This window comes from Aotus nancymaae, unplaced genomic scaffold (assembly GCF_030222135.1).
Source record: "Aotus nancymaae isolate 86718 unplaced genomic scaffold, 86718_ANA_hifiasm-v0.15.2.pri h1tg000040l, whole genome shotgun sequence".
NCBI classification, from domain to species: domain Eukaryota; kingdom Metazoa; phylum Chordata; class Mammalia; order Primates; family Aotidae; genus Aotus; species Aotus nancymaae.
Window position 1 is genome coordinate 130416186 of NW_026988454.1, and position 20598 is coordinate 130436783.

At 54.1% G+C, this 20598-nt stretch overlaps 3 protein-coding genes and 1 long non-coding RNA gene across 7 annotated transcripts in view; 3 read left to right on the forward strand and 1 right to left on the reverse strand.

The window, feature by feature from the left end:
- The window catches only part of NOTCH4 (notch receptor 4), a 29009-nt gene extending 18880 nt beyond the window's left edge, over positions 1-10129 (forward strand). The window contains exons 20-31 of the mRNA XM_064361211.1: positions 9-261; positions 514-626; positions 2103-2626; positions 3196-3579; positions 3691-3866; positions 5397-5616; positions 5810-5891; positions 5981-6119; positions 6629-6924; positions 7145-7292; positions 7795-7892; positions 8072-10129. Coding sequence (XP_064217281.1) covers positions 9-261; positions 514-626; positions 2103-2626; positions 3196-3579; positions 3691-3866; positions 5397-5616; positions 5810-5891; positions 5981-6119; positions 6629-6924; positions 7145-7292; positions 7795-7892; positions 8072-8785 — 3147 coding nt within the window. The 3' untranslated portion in view covers positions 8786-10129. The remainder of the gene's footprint in view (positions 1-8; positions 262-513; positions 627-2102; positions 2627-3195; positions 3580-3690; positions 3867-5396; positions 5617-5809; positions 5892-5980; positions 6120-6628; positions 6925-7144; positions 7293-7794; positions 7893-8071) is intronic.
- On the reverse strand, positions 3960-16105 carry LOC110567482 (uncharacterized). Of its 2 annotated transcripts, XR_010336748.1 has the most exons (5): positions 15940-16105; positions 15304-15407; positions 5975-6133; positions 5357-5657; positions 3960-4279 (listed from the first exon to the last, which is right to left on the reverse strand). It is a non-coding gene; the product is annotated as an uncharacterized LOC110567482 (long non-coding RNA). The 2 variants fall into 2 exon arrangements; XR_010336747.1 differs by lacking the exons at positions 15304-15407; positions 15940-16105 and having other exon boundaries at positions 5975-8083.
- Positions 12033-14198, forward strand: GPSM3 (G protein signaling modulator 3). 3 transcript variants are annotated; one of them, XM_021667098.2, is made up of 5 exons: positions 12033-12074; positions 12448-12492; positions 12706-12808; positions 13047-13246; positions 13457-14198. In XM_021667098.2, exons 2-5 carry the CDS (start codon positions 12451-12453, stop codon positions 13592-13594), a joined length of 483 nt encoding a protein of 160 aa, XP_021522773.2. In that variant the 5' UTR covers positions 12033-12074; positions 12448-12450; the 3' UTR covers positions 13595-14198. The 3 variants fall into 3 exon arrangements, with proteins under 3 accessions (XP_021522773.2, XP_021522772.2, XP_064217280.1); XM_021667097.2 differs by having other exon boundaries at positions 12040-12074; positions 12434-12492; XM_064361210.1 differs by having other exon boundaries at positions 12057-12074; positions 12365-12492.
- Positions 14279-20253, forward strand: PBX2 (PBX homeobox 2). Its single transcript, XM_012436748.3, has 9 exons — positions 14279-15270; positions 16161-16234; positions 16454-16701; positions 16802-16992; positions 17175-17310; positions 17556-17709; positions 18084-18172; positions 18294-18380; positions 18510-20253. Exons 1-9 carry the CDS (start codon positions 15050-15052, stop codon positions 18600-18602), a joined length of 1293 nt encoding a protein of 430 aa, XP_012292171.2. The 5' UTR covers positions 14279-15049; the 3' UTR covers positions 18603-20253.
- The last annotated feature ends 345 nt before the right edge of the window (positions 20254-20598 follow it).

Genomic DNA, 20598 nt, shown 5'->3' on the forward strand with positions numbered 1-20598 from the left:
GCCTGCAGTGCGCCCCAGGCTACAAGGGACAGAACTGCTCAAAGGAACCCGATGCTTGTCAGTCCCAACCCTGTCACAACCATGGTACCTGCACCCCCAAACCTGGAGGCTTCCACTGTGCCTGCCCTCCAGGCTTTGTTGGGCTACGCTGTGAGGGAGACATAGACGAGTGTCTGGACCAGCCCTGCCACCCCACAGGCACTGCAGCCTGCCACTCTCTGGCTAATGCCTTCTACTGCCAGTGTCTGCCTGGACACACAGGTGAGGCCCCGAGACAGGGACACAAGCATGTCTGGAGCACAGCCAAGCAGACGATGGAGAGCCAGATAGTCTCCACCCATGTGGCAGCCATCACTGGTCCGTCCCCTGCCTCCACGCCCACCCCCACCCAGAGAAGATGCTCCAGGATCCCTTTGCCTGCATATCTAGCGCTGGGCCAACATCCAGGAATGAGCTAGGACAGAGGCAGTGACTGATGCAGTGTGTCACATCTAATCTCCCCTCTAATTACAGGCCAGTGGTGTGAAGTGGAGATAGACCCCTGCCACAGCCAGCCCTGCTTTCACGGAGGGACCTGTGAGGCCACAGCAGGATCACCCCTAGGTTTCATATGCCAATGCCCCAAGGCAAGTGACCACAAATCCGCCTTCTCTATTAACCCCTATACTAACAAAAAGCAAGAATACCTCCATTAGAATCCCAGAAGGGACTGTAGGGGTGCACCGATGTAGAAATTATTGGAAAAAGCCAGTCAAGTTCACAGTGGCAAGTGTCTCTCAGAAGCAGTCAGAGGAAAGGCAGGATCAGTTGATAGCATGAATGGAATTTTCAGAAATCAAAGGTGTTGCCTAAGGGAAGGTCAGGAGCTCCCCAAGATCAAGCTGCATGGTGGGTGGCCTCACATAGTTTCTTTTATGTATGTGTATGTGTGTGTATTTATGGACCTCAGATGCATGGAATTAGACTAATCCTAAGCTTTAGTTCATGATATGCTGACATTGGTTTATGCCTGGTTGTCTTTTCTTGTATTGTTCTAACAATGTAATACCCATGAACCTAACCCAAGAATTTCGATATTAATAATAACTTACAGGCCGGGCGCGGTAGCTCACGCCTATAATCCCAGTACTTTGGGAGGCCGAGATGGGTGGATCACGAGGTCAAGAGATCGAGACCATCCTGGTCAACATGGTGAAATCCCGTCTCTACTAAAAATGCAAAAATTAGCTGGGCATGGTGGCGCACACCTGTAGTCCCAGCTACTCAGGAGGCTGAGGCAGGAGAATTGCTTGAACCCAGGAGACGGAGGTTGCGGTGAGCCGAGATCGTGCCATTGCACTCCAGCCTGGGTAATAAGAGCGAAACTCCGACTCAAAAAATAATAATAACAATAATAATAATAACTTACATCTACTTATGTCCTCCTCCTCTATCCTGTTCCCTCTCCAAAGGAAGAGGAAGGCATATAATCCTATTTCTAAGGAGTAAGATAATAATATCATAGCCGGCCTGGAGCAGTGGCTCATGCCTGTAATCCCAGCACTTTGGGAGGCCAAGTCCAGCAGATCACCTGAGGTCAGGAGTTCAAGACCAGCCTGCCCAACATGGTGAAACCCCATCTACTAAAAATACAAAATTAGCCAGGCATGGTGGTGCATGCCTGTAATCCCAGCTGCTTGGGAGGCTGAGGCAGGAGAATCACTTGAACCCGGGAGGCAGAGGTTGTGGTGAGCTGAGATTGCACCACTGCACTCCAGCCTGGGCCACAAGAGCAAAACTCCGTCTCAAATAATAATAATAATAATATAGCATTCTATTAATTGTTTAGTCTTCTAGGACTTGCACTATGATGCCACAGTCCATCAAGTTGTTGCACACAGTTGCAGTTCATCCATTTTCACTACAATGTAATATGTCATTGCATGAAATTACCATGGGACATGGTTTCAACATCTACAAAATGTTTAACTTCATACTCTCTGAGGCCCCTTTTAGACATGAGAATCTAAGACCCTCTTGGGTCTTAACCCAAGAGTTTGCTTGATGGGGAGTGGGAAGAATAATGCGAGTTCCTTCTCCAATATCTCCCCTCCCCTCCACAGGGTTTTGAAGGCCCCACCTGCAGCCACAGGGCCCCTTCCTGCGGCCTCCATCACTGCCACCACGGAGGCCTGTGTCTGCCCTCCCCTAAGCCAGGCTTCCCACCACGCTGTGCCTGCCTCAGTGGCTATGGGGGTCCTGACTGCCTGACCCCACCAGCTCCTAAAGGCTGTGGCCCTCCCTCCCCATGCCTATACAATGGCAGCTGCACAGAGACCACGGGCTTGGGGGGCCCAGGCTTTCGATGCTCCTGCCCTCACAGCTCTCCAGGGCCCCGGTGTCAGAAGCCTGGAGCCAAGGGGTGTGAGGGCAGAAGTGGAGATGGGGCCTGTGATGCTGGCTGCAGTGGCCCAGGAGGAAACTGGGATGGAGGGGACTGCTCTCTAGGGGTCCCAGACCCCTGGAAGGGCTGCCCCTCCCACTCTCGGTGCTGGCTTCTCTTCCGGGATGGGCAGTGCCACCCACAGTGTGACTCTGAAGAGTGTCTGTTTGATGGCTACGACTGTGAGACTCCTCCAGCCTGCACGTGAGCCTGAAACCCACTGGAGCCAGGGAAGGAGAGGGGTGGGTGAGAGGAGGAGGAAGGACATAGATGGCTCTGAGTTAGTGTGGCCACAGCTCAGGCTCCAGGGAGTTTCCACCCTAATAACCATTGCTAAATAGGGGTCGAAGACTCTGGACTCCAACCTAGGGTAATGGGGTGGCATCAATATTTAATGTGGGGCGTGGCCTTTGGGCTCCTCTCTGAGAGTTGTGGGAACTCAGGCCTCAAGCCTCCCTCTCTAAGCCTTGCTGCCATGGAGTATTTCCCCTAGCAGTCAGCATCCAACAGAGGAAACGGGCCTTGGACTCCCCTTCAGAAACAGAAGAGAGCTTGGGAGGGGACAGAGAGGAGACAGTATGGGAAGACAGGGGTATTAGCAGACATTGGGGTGTCTGGACTACTGTCCAGGACTTGGCTAAGTTCATTGCTCCACAGCTGCCCCCACTTACCAACCAAAGCCCTAGAGGCCACAAAATATGGGGAATTCTCTCTAGGGTGAAGAAGAGTCAGGTTTTAGGGAGGTCCTGAGTCCCCCTCTCCTCACTCCACAGTCCAGCCTATGATCAGTACTGCCATGATCACTTCCACAACGGACACTGTGAGAAAGGCTGCAACACTGCAGCGTGTGGCTGGGATGGAGGTGACTGCAGGCCTGAAGATGGGGACCCAGAGTGGGGGCCTTCCCTGGCCCTGCTGGTGGTACTGAGCCCCCCAGCCCTAGACCAGCAACTGTTTGCCCTGGCCCGGGGGCTGTCCCTGACTCTGAGGGTGGGGCTCTGGGTGAGGAAGGATCATGATGGCAGGGACATGGTGTACCCCTATCCTGGGGCCCGAGCTGAAGAGGCACTAGGAGGAACTCGAGACCCCTCCAATCAGGAGAGAGCAGCCCCTCAAATGCAGCCCCTGGGCAAGGAGACCGACTCTCTCAGTGCTGGGTAAGAAGCTGGGTGGAGGGAAGGGCCAGACACCAGTTTTGATTAAGAGGGCAGAGGGAGGGAAGGGAGCCAGGGACCAACACAGGGGTTTCTGAGGTGCCTGTCCTACAGGTTTGTGGTGGTAATGGGAGTGGATTTATCCCGCTGTGGCCCTGACCACCCGGCATCCCACTGTCCCTGGGACCCTGGGCTTCTACTCCGCTTCCTTGCTGCGATGGCTGCAGTGGGAGCCCTGGAGCCCCTGCTGCCTGGACCCCTGCTGGCTGCCCACCCTCATGAAGGTACCAGTAGGTGACCCCTTGCCACTTTCTCTGACGTCTGTTCCCAGGCCAGCTCTCATGCTAGCAACAGGCAATGGAGGCTGAATGAAACAGGACAGCTGAAATTGAAAATGTTCTTTGTAGCCAGGTGCAGTGGCGCATGCCTGTAGCCCCAGCTACTTGGGAGGCTGAGGCTGGAGGATCGCTTGAGCCCAGGAGTTCTGGGCTGTAGTACGCTATGCTGATCGGGTGTCCGCACTAAGTTTGACATCAATATGGTGACCTCCCGGGAGCGGGGAGCCACCAGGTTGCCTAAGGAGGGCTGAACCGGCCCAGGTCGGAAACGGAGCAGGTCAAAACTCCCATGCCGATCAGTAGTGGGATCGCGCCTGTGAATAGCCACTGCACTCCAGCTTGGGCAACATAGTGAGACCCCGTCTCTAAAAAAAAAAAAAAAAGAAAGAAAATGTTCTTTGTAGGGACTTACTTTCCCCAACCTCACTTTCTCTAACTGAATCTCCCGCTGGCCCATTTATTCTACAGTCTATGTACATTATCCTAACCTCTGTTATAGCCCTCCAACAAAAGGCTGCTTTATCTTCTCTACCAGACTGAGAATATCTACTCGTCTTTGTATCGGATAAGTCATACTACATGAAAGAATAATAACTGTTATATCGTACTTACTCTGTGCCTTACTCCAAGCATTTTACATTGTTACCTCATTTAATCCTCCCCACAACCCCATTAGGGACATTCTACTGGTTGAGTATCCCTTATCTGAAATGCTTGGGAACAAAAGTGTTTCAGATTTTGGACTTGTTTATTTTGGAATATTTGCATTATATTTACCAGATCAGCATCCTTAATACAACATCCAAATGTACAATGAGCATTTCCTTTGAGCGTCATATTGGTGCTCTAAAAGTTTCAGACTTTGAAACATTTCAAATTTGGGATTGGGCCGGGCATGGTGGCCCATGCCTGTAATCCGAGCACTTTGGGAGGCTGAGGTGGGTGGATCACCTGAGGTCAGGAGTTCAAAACCAGCCTGGCCATCATGGTGAAACCCCATCTTTAAATAATAATAATAATAATAATTTGGGATTGGGATTATGGATATTCAACCTGGTTTTCTGTGTGTTAGTTTGTTGAGACAGTCTCACTCTGTCACCCACGCTGGAGAACAGTGGCACCATCTCGGCTCACTGCAACCTCCACCTCCTGGATTTAAGTGATTCTCATGCCTCAGACTCCCAAGTAGCTGGAATTACAGGGGCATGCCACCATACCCTGCTAATTTTTGTTGTGTTTTTAGTCCAGACAGGGTTTCGCCACTTTGGCCAGGCTGGTCTCGAACTCCTGGCCTCATATGATCCACCTACCTCAGCCTCCCAAAGTGCTGGGATTATAGGCATGAGCCACCATGCCCAGCCTCAACCTATATTATCATCCCCATTTTGCAGATAAGGAAACCAAGGCTTGTTAAAAGGTCTCCCAATAGTAATCAGTCTCACCAGGAGTGGCCTCTCTTTGTGACTCTGTCTCTTCCACCAGCGACCCCTGCCAACCAGCTTCCCTGGCCTGTGCTGTGCTCCCCAGTGGCTGGGGTGCTTCTCCTGGCCCTAGGGGCTCTTCTCGTCCTCCAGCTCATCCGGCGTCGACGCCGAGAGCATGGAGCTCTCTGGCTGCCCCCGGGTTTCACTCGACGGCCTCGGACTCAGTCAGCTCCCCACCGACGCCGGCCCCCACTGGGCGAGGACAGCATTGGTCTCAAGTGAGAATGAGGAGAAACAGGTTCAGGAAGGGGAGTCTCTCCTATGGCGAGATTTACAATCAGAAGAGCTAAGAAATACTACTGCGGAAGTCAAAAATAGGGGAAGGAGAGAGGGGTGGGAAGCCTGCTGGAAATCTTGGAGACCCTGATGGTCATAATTCCATGTAACTTCTACCCATCCATTCCCTTCCAGGGCGCTGAAGCCAGAGGCAGAAGTTGACGAGGATGGAGTTGTGATGTGCTCAGGCCCTGAGGAGGGAGAGGAGGTGGGCCAGGTGAAAGGGCTGGGGCAAGAATCGTCTGAAGGTGATGGAAGGGATGAAAGGGCAAATGAACCTTCACTGATCCTTGCTCTTACCCCAAGGCTGAAGAAACAGGCCCATCCTCCAAGTGCCAGCTCTGGCCTCTGAGTGGTGGCTGTGGGGAGCTCCCTCAGGCAGCCATGCTAACTCCTCCCCAGGAATCGGAGATGGAAGCCCCTGACCTGGACACCCGTGGACCTGGTATGTGAGTCGACCTAGACCAAGACAAAAAAAAAAAAAAGGCCTTTGACCCTCTTAAAATCAGAGTCCTTTAATATCAGAACTAGAGGAACTAATTTTAGACTGAGTGCTTTAGAACAGTGATTCTCAAAGTGTGGTCCTCAGACAGCAGAATCAGCATCACCTGGGAATTTGTTAGAAATGCAAATTATTGGGGTCCACTATAGAGCTACTGACTCAGGAATTCAAGATGTTAATCTGTTTCAATAAGCCCTTCCGGTGAATCCGATCCAGACTCGTTTAAGAAAACCACTGCCCTGGAATGTCAGATCATTAAGCTGCAGGTTCCTTTTACAGAGGAAGAAACTGAAATCAGAGAAAAGTAGAAAAATCACTTGATTAAAGCCTCACAAAGAGCTAGAACTTAGCTTCCTGGCACCTCAGGTTTTGATTCTCTCTGAGCTTCCATGATGTCCCCTCCCCCTTGTTGGGACCTTTAGATTGACCCATTACTCACGTCTTGCCCACAGATGGGGTGACACTCCTGATGTCAGCAGTTTGCTGTGGCGAAGTAGAGTCCAGGACCTTCCAAGGGGCATGGTTGGGATGTCCTGAGCCCTGGGAACCTCTGCTGGATGGAGGGGCCTGTCCCCAGGCTCACACAGTGGGCACTGGGGAGACCCCCCTGCACCTGGCTGCCCGATTCTCCCGGCCAACCGCTGCCCGCCGCCTCCTTGAGGCTGGAGCCAATCCCAACCAGCCAGACCGGGCAGGGCGCACACCCCTTCATGCTGCTGTGGCTGCTGATGCTCGGGAGGTCTGCCAGGTTAGCACACACTAAGGTCGCTACAGGGAATGGGACGAGCCTACAAGTCAAGCTGGGCAGAAGCATCCCCTAGGGTTTGACAAAGAAGAAATTGGTGTGATTGGGAACCTAAAAGGAAAACAGCGGAGAACGGCTGAATATGGATTGCGAGTGGGGTTGAAAGGAACTTGAGTTGGCAGTCCAGGGCACCCCAGGGGTCACTGGCCCTCTGTCTCCCCAGCTTCTGCTCCGCAGCAGACAAACTGCAGTGGACGCTCGCACAGAGGACGGGACCACACCCTTGATGCTGGCTGCCAGACTGGCGGTGGAAGACCTAGTTGAAGAACTCATTGCAGCCCAAGCAGACGTAGGGGCCAGAGATAAATGGGGTATGTAGAGGAAGGGGTGATGTTGTGCTATAGAGAAGTTGAACAGATAGGGTGTGAGATGGCGTGCAAAATATAGGTGCAGCGGAGGGGCATTCCCTCTCATCCTGCTGTTATGGTGTTCAATCTGCGAAGCGGTGTTAGTACGGGCCGCGAGTTTCCCCCCCATCTCCCACCCTCAACGACACACTCGCCCTCTGCTCCAGCTTACTAGGGAACTGGCATGGAAGAGAGTGTCTGTGAGAAGGGGGCGGAATCTCGTGGGGGGGAGTCAGTCTCCCGGTCTCACCGACCCCAGAACAATGCCCCATTGTCCCGCCCGCGCGCTGGTGACGTCACCAAGGCACCACTTCCTGCAGGCCGACGGTCCCCAAGGCAACGCTTCCCCCCTTTGAGGGACCAGCCGGCCCAAAGAGCCCTTCCCCCAAGGCCAGAACCCGTGGGAAACCGGAACCGTGGCGTCTGGCCCCCAACCGCGGTAACAACCTCCCACGTCGTCCCCTAGGGAAAACTGCGCTGCACTGGGCTGCTGCCGTGAACAACGCCCGAGCCGCCCGCTCGCTTCTCCAGGCCGGAGCCGATAAAGACGCCCAGGACAGCAGGGTTAGATGGGACAGCGGGCTTCCCACAAAACGGTCGGGAGCAGAAGAGATGCAAAGTGCAGTAACCACACAAAGCCTGAAGGGAAAGGGGCCAGTGGTCCCGTAGGTGAAGACAGAAAGGCCCAGTCCTCTGGGCCCGGCCTTCCCTGATCTCGCCCCTGGCTCTTTTCTCCTGTGCAGGAGCAGACGCCGCTATTCCTGGCGGCACGCGAAGGAGCGGTGGAAGTAGCCCAGCTCCTGCTGGGGCTGGGGGCAGCCCGAGAGCTGCGGGACCAGGCTGGGTTAGCGCCCGCGGACGTCGCTCGCCAACGTAACCACTGGGATCTGCTGACGCTGCTGGAAGGGGCGGGGCCACTAGAGGCGCGTCACAAAGCCACGCCGGCCCGCGAGGCCGGGCCCTCCCCGCGCGCACGAACGGCGTCAGGAAGCGTGCCCCCGCATGGGGGCGGGGCTCTGCCGCGCTGCCGGACGCTGTCTGCGGGAGCGGGCCAGCGTCGGGGCGGAGCTTGTCTGCAGGCTCGAACTTGGTCCGTGGACTTAGCTGCGCGGGGGGGCGGGGCCTATTCTCAATGCCGGAGCCTTTCGGGAGGAGGAGCAGGAGGAGGCCCGCCCCCTCGCGGCCGTAGGTTTTCTGCAGGCATGCGCAGGCCTCGGCCCAACCCAGCGATAATACGAGGAAGACTCGGAGTGGCTGCCGGGCGCGGAGGCAGGGTCTCAGCGGATGACTGGCCCTGTGATTGGGTGGCCCTGAGACCTTGCGGTTCCGCCTCCAACATTCCGATCCCGCCTCCTTGCCTCACTCCGTCCCCGGAGCGGGGATCCCCTCAAGTTGACTGCGGTCCCCCAGCCCACCAGGAAATGCCCATAAACCCAGGAGGAGAGGGTAAAAAATAGAAGGATACATGGTAGGGAAGAATTCCAAAAATTGTTACCCATTAAAAGGCAGTCTGGAAGGCCCTCCTGGTTTTAAGATGGAGCCCCAAAAAATGAAGGGTTATGAGTTTAGTTTCTCTCCTTAAATGAATTTATTCCTCCACCAGAGCAGGCATTTTCCACATGAAGCTGCAGCTCTGGAAAGAAGCTTTAATATGCTAGGATAAGGCAGGCCCAGTCCTCCTCCAGAAAATAAGAGAGGCCACAGGAGGGCAGAGTGGAGGGGAAATAACCCTAAACTGGAACCAAAAACTGGAGGCAGATAAGATGTAAGATGTTCTTTCCTACATATGGTTTCCAAAGGGAGCCTCTATCATCCATTGTCCCCACTGCCCACAAATGGCTTATATTTATTGGGCATCTACTATGTGCCAGGCACTGTAGATGCTGAAAAGTGGCCAAGGGCCAGCCCAGCTTATGACTCCTTGCATTCCCCCCCTTCACAACAAAGAAACTCCACTGCAGGGATGAAGCGCTTCTAGCCACTGCAATCGCTATTTAAGAACCCTAAATCTGTCATCCGTAATAAAGCCAATTTGAAGTGTTACCTTTTTTTGGAGGAGTTGGGGAGAAGAATGGGAAAAAAGATGGGAGTGACTGCATAGTGTCAGCATTTTTGTGCTTTAGGCTCAACATTTGGATTGGATGAAGGCTGTAAGTATAGTTTAAAAGCAAGAATATTTAGGGGCCCTATGAAAATTTAGGGTACTACCTGAAAGCAAGAGTCTAGAGAACTTACACACATGCTAGGCCGCGGGTCCCCAACCCCTGAGCCGCAGACTGGTACTGGTCCATGGCCTCTTGGGAACTTGGCCACACAGCAGGTGAGCGAGCATTACCGCCTGAGCGCCACCTCCTGTCAGATCAGCATAAGCAGTAGATTCTCATAGGAGCTCGAACCCTATTGTGAACTGCACATACGAGGGATCCATCATTCTCATTTCTTAGGAGAATCTAATGCCTAATGATCTGAGGTGAAACAGTTCCATCTGAAACCAGCCCCCCCATCCCCACAGACCATGGAATAATTGTCTACCACAAAACTCTTCCCTGGTGCCAAAAAAGTAGCAGACTGCTGCACTAGATGATGAACACTTTCTTCCTCATCCTAGGGCTTTTAGTTATGGCCACTTAGGAGATTCCTAAGGCCTCAAGAGTGTGTCTTAAAAAAACTTTGTTTGCCTGGTGTGGTGGCTCACACCTGGAATCTCAGCACTTTGGGAGGCTGAAGCGGGCGGATCACGAGATCAGGAGATGGAGACCATCCTGGCCAACATGGAAACCCATCTCTACTAAAAATACAAAAAAATTAGCTGGGCATGGTGGCACACGCCTGTAGTCCCAGCTACTTGGGAGGCTGAGGCAGGAGAACTGCTTGAACCCAGGAGGTGGAGATTGCAGTGAGCCAAGATCACACTACTGCACTACAGGATGGGTCACAGTGCAAGACTCAGTCTCAAAAAAAAAGAAAAAAGAAACTTCATCCACCTTGCAGCAATATGTTGCTAGGTTTGAAACATGGAGTCATGAGGCATTTTGAAAGGCAATAATATCTACAATTTATAGAGTATTCACTATGCATCGGCCGGGCGCAGTGGCTCATGCCTGTAGTCCCAGCACTTTGGGAGGTCAAGGCGGGCAGATCACGATGTCAGGAGTTCAAGACCAGCCTGGCCAACATGGTGAAACCGAGTCTCTACTAAAAATGCAAAAATTAGCTGGGCATGGTGATGCACGCCTGTAATCCCAGCTACTCGGGAGGCTGAGGCAGGAGAATTGCTTGAACCAGAACCCAGAAAGCGGAGGCTGCGGTGAGCCGAGATCATGCCACTGCACTCCAGACTGGGCTACAGAGCGAGACCCCGTCTCAAAAAAACAAAACCAAAAAACAAATACTATGCGTCAATTCTTTATTATATTTAATACATCAACTCTATGAAGTAGGTGCTATTAAAACCCTATTTCACTCTTGCAGAAATTGAGGTACAGAGATCTGCCCAAGATTGCAAGGGAGTAAGTGGCAGGATCTCTCTTTTTTTTTTTTTTTTTTAAGATGGGGTTTCACCATGATGGCCAGGTTGGTTTTGAACTCCTGACCTCAGGTGATCCACCCACCTAGGCCTCCAAAAGTGCTAGGATTACAGGCGTGAGCCACCACACCCAGCCAATATCTCTTCATCACATTTCATGTTCTAAATCAGTCAGCTATAAACTTCCTAACATGACAAGTTTCCATTTAGAGATACCAAATGGTTGTCTGTCCTGCTCCCTCCTTGATGCCAACCAGTCTGACTAGCATTGATCAATGACCAAGCCAGAAAGGTGGTCCTCTCCCTTTTCCATTTCATTTATTTCTTTTTCTGAAACAGGGTCTTGTCTGTTGCCCAGGCTATAGTGCAGTGACACAAACGGCTTACTGCAGCCACAACCTCCTAGGCTCAAGCAATCTTCCCACCTCAACCTCTGGTTTTTCCATATCTATAGCTCTTATCTGTGACCAAAATAAAGCCTTCCCCTGTCCCTTGTCTGCACTAAACTCTTAAGTTTCCAAAATGAACCCTGCCCTGTACTCTCACATTTGGTGCACATCTTGTCTCCTGAATAGACTGTTGTTTTTTTTTTTTTTGATACGGAGTCTCGCTCTGTCACACAGGCTAGAGTGCAGTGGCTCAATCTCGCCACTGTAACCTCTGCCTCCCAGGTTCAAGCAATTCTCCTGCCTCAACCTCCCCAGTAGCTGGGATTACAGGCACAGGCTGCCACGCCCAGCTAATTTTTGTATTTTAGTACAAACAGAGTTTCACTGTGTTGGCCAAGCTGGTCTCAAACTCCTGAACTCGGGCAATCCGCCCGCCCACCCACCCGCCCGTCTCAGCCTCCCAAAGTACTAGGATTATAGGCGTGAACCACTGCGCCCAGCCATCTCCTGAATAGACTGCAAACAACTAAAGGTCAGGGATGATTACTCAATACATATGTATTGGATACTTACTATGTGTTGGACCCAGTGCTCGGGTTATATGTATATATTTGAGACCTCCACATCCCTGGGTCTGAATCCTCTACTTCCCACTGCAACCATGCCCCTCCCAGTCCCAGTAAGTAAGAGAAAAGGTCAGGAGGGCCAAATCCGACATCAGGGTCTATCTTAGGGAGGGAAGGGACCTGGTTGGGGGGAGGGGGATTCTGAGGAGTGAAACCACTTCCTGTGTAGCTAGTTCCTGTGTTGACAGAAAGAGCAGAAGAGGAGGTAGGGTGGAGGGAGCAGAGCCAGGGATTAGGGGGCTACTGAGGCTCTGGAGATGAGATAGCCAGGAGTCTTCCCCATCATAAGCCCCCTCCACTCCTGCAGCTGGACGAGTTTTTCCCAGTCTCTGTGCTCCCCTGGGGTGAGAGAGACTGAACAAGCTGTTTGGGTGGGAAAAGAGAATGGAGGAAGTTGACAGGGATGGGCGGGGCCCGTAGGGGGGCTGACCAGGAACCCAGCTTCCTGCTCAGTACCCAGGCATCCAGCCCCCAGCTCACCCCCACCCCTTCCAGCCCCCACTCCCCTCAGGAACTCAAGGTTCCAGCCCTCCTCCCAAATCCCAGCCACCCCTCCCCCACCAGTTTCTCCCCTCCAGGGAATGGAGGCTGAGAGACCACAGGAAGAAGAGGATGGTGAGCAGGTGAGCTGGGCACAGGGTGGGGAAGGCTGACACTGGGAAAGAAGGGAGGTGAGAGGACCTGGGGCAGAGATGTAGGGGCCTTGAAAGCCTTGGGCAAACTGAGGCAGGAACAGAGACACACAGAAAGGAAACGGGCCACTGGCCTAGCCCCCTGTCCACTCCACCTGCTTCAACCACCACTGCTTGACTGGAATGGACATATTTTGGCATCAGGATCCCCCTCAGGATGAGCAAGGCTGGCCCCCTCCAAATTCCACCACTCGGCCTTGGCGATCTGCTCCTCCATCCCCTCCTCCTCCACGGACCCATAACACAGGTACCCCCACCTACCCAGAGAGAGCCCCGACCCTGGTGCCCACATCCTGACTCCATTACCAAGGTCCACTCCGTTGTGGGCCCTCTCCCCACCTCCTCCGGTCTCCCCCTGGGATTCCCTATTGCACCCCCCTCCTCTGATCCAAAGTCCCTAATCATGTCACCCTATCCACACTCCCCCACGGCTCCTGTCTGCCAACCTCTCTGGGTCTCTGAGCCCTCCACCCGCCTCTCCCCAGCCCTGGGACCCCGCTCGGCCTCCCTGCTCTCCCTGCAGACTGAGCTCCTTCTGGACCTAGTAGCTGAAGTTCAGTCCCGCCGCCTAGAGGAGCAGAGGGCCACCTTCCACGTCCCCCAAAACCCCCCAGTCCTAGCCCCTGCCCCACCCCGTCCTCTTGAGGACAGAGAACAGCTCTACAGCACCATCCTCAGTCACCAGGTAAGACATCCCCCCAGGAGGCAAACCCAGGCCTCCTGGTCTCTTGGCCCCTGTTGTCTTTTGAGCTCTACTCCTGTTTCTCCCTAGGCACCTGCCGAATCACCTTCACAGGAAATTTCCTATATGCCTCCCTATACCAACCCGGGTTCCCAAGGGTCTCCTCCCCTCAGACCCTCACCAAAGCTCTCCCTTCTCCCTCCACTCCTCCAGTGCCAGCGGATGGAAGCCCAGCGGTCAGAGCCTCCCCTCCCCCCAGGGGGGCAGGAGCTCCTGGAGTTGCTGCTGAGAGTTCAGGGTGGGGGTCGAATGGAGGAGCAAAGGTCCCAGCTCCCGACACACACCTGCTGAGACTTGAGTCCCAGCCAGCCCTTCCTCACCCCTGGGCTCAAAGCTGGGCAGACCATTGCATGCCCTCAACTCTTACGTGGCAGGGGTGCCAGAGACTGAAAGACCCAGCACAAATCTCAATATTCATCGCCCACATTACCTTCCCTGGGAACTGGACTGGGTGAAAGTCCTCAAACTCTAGAACAGGCAAGGTGGAATGGTGATTTAACTCCCTCCCCAAGTCCTTGGGAGCTTGAGGCAGGAAGGGGGATCCCAGGCACCCATCTCAAGGAGTGGCTGGGAGTCTTCCCTGACTTGTGGGGACACCTCCTATTCGTCAAGCTACTAGGCAGGGTCTGAGGGCTCAGGCCTCCACCTGAGAGGTTATAACCTGAGAGACAGCTTCACCCTCCCCCACTAGTAAGAATGGAAGGTAAATGGGCACCTGAGCGATGAAGCCTATTAAGACTATTCTCCCAGTCCCACCACCAGCAGCCCCCATCCCTGAGACTGAGGGGTTTACAGGCTGTGAATGGACCTTTAGCCCTGCCCACCCTCCCTCCCACTGCTGCTCTGAGTCTGTCTAATGTTTTGATTGCGTGAATAAATTTAATTCCCCTCTGGACTGAAGACTGGTGTCTGGGGGGCCCGGGCGGGGTGAAGGGTAGAAAGGTGAGGCCAGAGGCCGCCTCTCTCCCCAGTCTGGCCAGAGGCCAGCTCCCCTCCCTGGCTGGTTAATTACTGGCTCATTAAGCAGCGGCTGGAGACCTCCCTAATTATCTCCCCCAGCCCCCCTCTCCTGGTTTTAATTAAGTAGAACAGGGAGGGGAATCGTTAGAACAAGAAATCTGAACTGAGCTGTCTGTGAACCCAGGCATTCCAGCGATCTGAGTCCACATCACCTAGATCCCTGATTCAGAACCCAGGTGGCAGACCCCACCCTAGCCGCCACCACGCCCCCACTCCCAGGCCGCGAAGTCCAGCCAGGGAGCCTTCCCATATTTTTCACATGGCCTGTCTCCTCCCCTCGTCCCCTCTTCCCTCTCCCCTCCTCCACTTGATCTCAGTTCCTCTGTTTCTGTGTCTCTCTCTCCGCCCCCAGCTCCTCCCTGTTCCTCCTCTCTTCTCCCCTCCTCTTCCTCCCCGGCTCCCCTCCCCCAGCCTCCCTCCCTCGCTCCCCCCCCTTCTCCCTCCTCCCTCCTCCCTCTCGCTCACACACACCCCCGCTTGGGCCTCCTCTCTCTCTCCGGCTCCATTTTCTCCGCCGCCGGGGGCCGGGGTCTCCTGTGGGGGGCCCAGCCGGTACCCCAGGTCTCCCTTCAGTGCCGGGGTGAACCCCCGGGGGAGCCGGGAGCCGGGGGGCAGACGGGCGGGGGTTGGGGCGGAGGGAGCAGCGGCCCCAGCGAGTTTGGGGGGGAGTAACCAGGCGGGGGTTGGGACAGAGCAGGGAGGGGGCCTCAAGGCCCCCCCCCAGCTATGGACGAGAGGCTACTGGGGCCACCCCCTCCAGGCGGGGGCCGGGGGGGCCTGGGATTGGTGGGTGGGGAGCCTGGGGGCCCTGGCGAGCCTCCCGGTGGCGGAGACCCCGGTGGGGGTAGCGGGGGGGTCCCGGGAGGCCGAGGGAAGCAAGACATCGGGGACATTCTGCAGCAGATAATGACCATCACCGACCAGAGCCTGGACGAGGCCCAGGCCAAGTGAGTGCCCCCACCCCGGGACCCCACACGGACCCAGCAAACCCCATTCACATGCTCGGAATCTTCTGGGAGCCCCCCAACTCCAGGGCCTTCTTCAGGATCCAACAGCTCTCTTCTCTCTTTACTCCTGGGAGCCCCTAGAAAAGTGATCCCTCTCAAACCTCCCTTCACCCCCAGGCCCTGAAACCTTCACAGAGAGAACCCCAAGTGGCCCCGCTCCCCCTCCTAACCTTTTGCTGACCCCCACACTCCCCTGGAACAGCCCCATCTCCGGAGCCCCCTCTGGCTCCCAGACTAAGAAACTGTTCTTGGGCTATGTTATCTTCTCCTCTAACTCTCCACCCAGCCCCCTCATTCTCTCCAGATGTAGAGACCTCCACACCCCTCTCCAGGGCCCCTAAAGCTCCTCTCTACGGCTCAGCCAGACACTAGGTGCATCAAAGCCCCCCACCTGCTCAGCCCCAGGACCCCTTCACACACAGGATCTCCCCAGTCAGTTCCGGCAGCCCCAGCCCCACTCTGCCACCTCAAACTCTGACTCTTCTCAACCCCAGCCTCTGTCTCTCTACCTCTGAAACTACCAGGTCACCTTCCTTTCCCCATTCACTCCCACATTTCTCTGCATACGTTTCTAACCGTTTCCCAAAGCCCCCAGCCTACCAGCGGTACCTTTTGCCTGCTGCTGCATTTTGCCTGTGCCTCCCTGAAGCCAAGCAGCTTCCCCCGCTCTGGGAGCTGATCTTTTCCCATGAACTCCCCTCCCCAAAGCCATTCCACCCCCAATCCGCTTCCTCCACAGATTGACCCTCCTCCCTGCTTGTTCTCAGGCCCCCTGCTCTGTTTCTCTGGCTCCTCAACTTTTCTCTTTCCTCACTCCCACTCCTCCCAAGGAAACACGCCCTAAACTGCCACCGAATGAAGCCTGCTCTCTTTAGCGTCCTGTGTGAAATCAAGGAGAAAACCGGTATGTGGTTCCCCCCCCCCCCGATTGCTTAACTCTGGGGACAGAACCCTGTTCGCTATAGGGCTAGAGTGTGACAACTTGGGGCCCTGAGGAAAGTGAGGAGTCAGGGGGACTGGGAAGGAGCCAAAGCCTGGGAACTTGGCTCTCCAGGAGGCACCAGGAGGACTAAGCACTGGGTGTGGGGTCCCTGGGTCCCTAAGTCCACTGCCTGCATGCTAGGCCTCAGCATTCGAAGCTCCCAGGAGGAGGAGCCAGTGGACCCACAGCTGATGCGCTTGGACAACATGCTTCTGGCAGAGGGTGTGGCTGGGCCCGAGAAAGGGGGTGGCTCAGCAGCAGCAGCTGCAGCCGCTGCAGCCTCTGGGGGTGGCGTGTCCCCTGACAACTCCATCGAACACTCGGACTATCGCAGCAAACTTGCCCAGATCCGTCACATATACCACTCGGAGCTGGAGAAGTATGAGCAGGTGAGGAGAGCAGGCTAGGGTGGGTGGAGGGAAGGGCTCTTGCAGAGGAATCCCATGCCCAAGGGGCACCTCCTCACCAGCCCACGGGCCCCCACTACAGGCATGTAATGAGTTCACGACCCATGTCATGAACCTGCTGAGGGAGCAGAGCCGCACCAGGCCCGTGGCCCCTAAAGAGATGGAACGCATGGTGAGCATCATCCATCGAAAGTTCAGCGCCATCCAGATGCAGCTCAAGCAGAGCACCTGCGAGGCCGTCATGATCCTGCGTTCCCGTTTCCTGGATGCCAGGTGAGCGCAGGGACCCAGGCTGGCCCCCAACACTGGGCTCCTTCCCATTCCTCTCCAAGCCCCTGAGCTGCCATGTTGCACAACATGGTACTCCATGACAATGGTGACTCTGGGGTCGTGCCATGCAGCAGCACTGCCAGGACGCCAACATCCTCCTCACAGCTCTTCTCCCTCCTCTGTAGACGAAAGCGCCGTAACTTTAGCAAACAGGCCACTGAGGTCCTAAATGAGTATTTCTACTCACACCTGAGTAACCCATATCCCAGTGAGGAGGCCAAGGAGGAGCTTGCCAAGAAGTGTGGCATCACTGTCTCTCAGGTATTATGGGGGCTTGGGGAGCAGTTTTCAGGCAAAATGCACTCATCTCAGCCAGGTGTAGTGGTGTGTTCTGTAATCGCAGCTAGTAGGGAGGCTGAAGTGGGAGGATTACTTGAGTTGGAGACCAGCCTGGGCAACAACATAGTGAGACCAGGAAGAAAAAAAAAACGCTGTCACTCACATCTTACTGAGTGAAGGACTTCAGAGGCAAAGGTTTCTACCTGACCCTCCTTTCTGCCCCACAGGTCTCCAACTGGTTTGGCAACAAGAGGATTCGATATAAGAAAAACATCGGAAAGTTCCAAGAGGAAGCAAACATCTACGCTGTCAAGACCGCCGTGTCAGTTACTCAGGGGGGCCACAGCCGTACCAGCTCCCCGACACCCCCTTCCTCTGCAGGTGGATCCCACTGTTACCCTGGCTGACTGTTGTGCACATTTCCTGTGTTTGTTCCCACTTCCTGTCTAGGCAAGATGATAGCAGAAAGGGGGCCTTTCTGGTGAGAGGGACCAAGCTGAGACAGGCTGGAGATGTCAGGGGGCAGAGGCCACTCTGTGAAGTTAGTTCTACTTTTCTTCCCACGGGTGGCCAAGGGAGGCCAAGGAACAGCCTGCTCTTTCTGCGTGTTGGAATGTTGCTTTGTGGATAATTGGAGTATAGTAGCATGTCCCCACAGAGCTAGTATGAGGGCTTTCTGCTAACTGAGAGTTGTGGGTCATCCCCTTTCTACCATCACCGGCTCTATTACACTCTTCCCTCTTTGTTCCCCCAAGGCTCTGGCGGCTCTTTCAATCTCTCAGGATCTGGAGACATGTTTCTGGGGATGCCTGGGCTCAACGGAGATTCCTATTCTGCTTCCCAGGTCAGACGCCCATCTCCTCTTGAATAGGGCTTTCCCCAGTTCCATTTCCCTACTTTTGGATACAAGACCTCTGTCCTCTGAGGCGTCTCTTCACTGTCATACCTTTCTCTGCTCCCTGCAGGTGGAATCACTCCGACACTCGATGGGGCCCGGGGGCTATGGGGATAACCTCGGGGGAGGCCAGATGTACAGTCCTCGGGAAATGAGGGTGAGTGGATCCTGAAGCCCCTCTCTGTCCAGTTCTCGCAGGACAGGGGCATTTTCCCTGGTAGTATGCCCACACAGGGTTCCCCAAGGCCTTGTCTGTTTTCTATACTCTGTCTCTCCCTTCTTCCAGGCAAATGGCAGCTGGCAGGAGGCTGTGACCCCCTCTTCAGTGACATCTGCAACAGAGGGACCAGGGAGTGTTCACTCTGACACTTCCAACTGATCTTGCCCCTCAGGGTCACAGGGGTGGGGGCTCTCACAAGGCGACTCTTGAAGAGGACGCAGGCATCCAGAGGACAAACCCCAAATACAGAACAAGCACAAGACAGAGGAGGGCCAATGGGGTCATCCCCTCCCTAACTAGACTCTGTGCTGGGGGTGCTAATTACATGGCAGGAAGAATGGGACCCCTAAGGGGAATGTGGGGTCTGTCTCCCCCTTTTTTCCATCTTTTACCTCTCCCCCTTTATTACACAGAAACACACACATACCCAGAAACCTATTTCTCAGACCCCTTTTTCTCCTCTTTCCCTCTCTCTCTTCCTCCCCCACACCTCAGCCACACACATACTCCCACTTGCAACTATTCTGTTTCTATCTGGGCTTCCCCACTTTCCCTTCCCCACCCCACTTGTATGCTCTGGAATCCGTGGAGACGCCAGCCCTGCCCAACCAGAGATGCCAAAAATGGGGACATGACTTCTGGACAGAGGACATGGGCCACGCCCCCGTGTATCCCCACCCCCACCCCTCCAGACGGCTTACTTACCTCATACGCAGCTCATCTTAAACCAATAGAATCGCTCGGTGGACAAGAGTGTCTGACTCAGATATCTACCTCGGAGGGAGTTTCTGCTACTTTAGGGAATTGTTGACTGGGCTTTGGGGTTGAACTTTTTTTTTAAAGAAAGAAAAAGAAACCCTGGGATCCATCTGGTTTTTTTGTTGTTGTTGCTGTTGTTTTTTGTTGTTGATGGTGGTGGTGGTGGTGGTGGTGGTGGTGGTTCTTAATTTTTAATTTAGTTTGGGGAAGTAGTTTTTTTTTTTTATAAATATGTTGATTTCTTGTCTTTTTTTTTTTATCTATCTTGCTTTCCCATATTAGGGGTGATAGCCAAAGGGGTCCTGGTAAGAGAAAGGGGGACAAACAGAACTGGTCAGGAGGCCCCCTGGCTCCAGCCCTGTCCATCAGGAAGTAAATTTTACAGGGCACCAAGCTTTGCCCCCTAAAATCACTTAGGTGTCGTTTACTCACACAGGCAGGTTTCTGCCACATTTGGTGTGGAGGCAGCGAAGGACTTGCCTGCTGGCCTCCCATCCCCCTTCTTCCCACAACCCTTGGGCAGGGCTGGACTCAATAATTTTGAGGAAATTGAAGATGCAATCTTCCCCTGTGAGTGACATGTCTTTAATTTTTAAAAAAACGACTATTTGAAGATTGGAAGGGGAAGAATGGGAAGGGAGTTATTGCCAAATATGTTAAATATGGGTTGGGGTGATTGTGTATGTATCTTCCTCAGTTTCCCCAGAAATGAGGTATCTTTTTGTCACACCAAAATCAAGGGGTAGGGAGAGGGAAGAGGTTGCAGAAAGCCAGGTGTGGGGGAAAGTAAAGTCAACACTGTCTCATCCTCAGCCCTGAACCCTACCACCTGATCCCCTCAGACATTCTCAGGATTTTACAAGACTGTCAAGAGTGGGGCACCCCTCCCATTAAAGATCCGGGCAGGACTGGGGACAGGCTGGAAGTGTGATGGGTGGGAGGCGGGAGGCATGGGCCGGGGGCAGTTCTCTCCTCACTTGTAAACTTGTGTAGTTTCACAGAAAAAAAACAAAATGCAGTTTTAAATAAAGAAATTTCTTTTTTCCCTGGGTTTAGTTGAGAATTTTTTTCAAAAAAATGAGAAAGCCCAGAAAAAAAATGATTTTCTTTCACAAAGCTCCAGACAGGTTTCTCTCCATCCCCCAGCCTTGCCTTCACTATGCAGGCCCCATTGCACCGTTGCAAACAACAGCCTGGCCTGAACCCTATTGATGCAACCTTGCCCAGTCAAGAGGCAGCTTCAGTGCGTCACCAGGCAGCCCTGAGGGACTGACGGAATAAATATGATGGGGGGCTCTGAGAGAATGAGAGCCTAGAGGGTACACTTCCCATCCCCCAGGGAAGTGGCTGTGCCCAGAGGCTGGTAGTGCCCAGGGGTGGGGTGATAATTATTTCT

Excerpts from the sequence above, each read along its gene's own strand:
- GPSM3 (XM_021667098.2), top strand. The coding sequence starts at position 12,451 with ATGGAGGCTGAGAGACCACAGGAAGAAGAGGATGGTGAGCAG. Across the intron at positions 12,809-13,046 it reads TCCACGGACCCATAACACAG|CCCTGGGACCCCGCTCGGCC; the intron begins GTACCCCCACCT and ends GCCTCTCCCCAG. Across the intron at positions 13,247-13,456 it reads GCACCATCCTCAGTCACCAG|TGCCAGCGGATGGAAGCCCA; the intron begins GTAAGACATCCC and ends CCACTCCTCCAG.
- PBX2 (XM_012436748.3), top strand. The coding sequence starts at position 15,050 with ATGGACGAGAGGCTACTGGGGCCACCCCCTCCAGGCGGGGGCCGGGGG. Across the intron at positions 17,311-17,555 it reads GTGGCATCACTGTCTCTCAG|GTCTCCAACTGGTTTGGCAA; the intron begins GTATTATGGGGG and ends TCTGCCCCACAG. Across the intron at positions 18,173-18,293 it reads ATTCCTATTCTGCTTCCCAG|GTGGAATCACTCCGACACTC; the intron begins GTCAGACGCCCA and ends TGCTCCCTGCAG.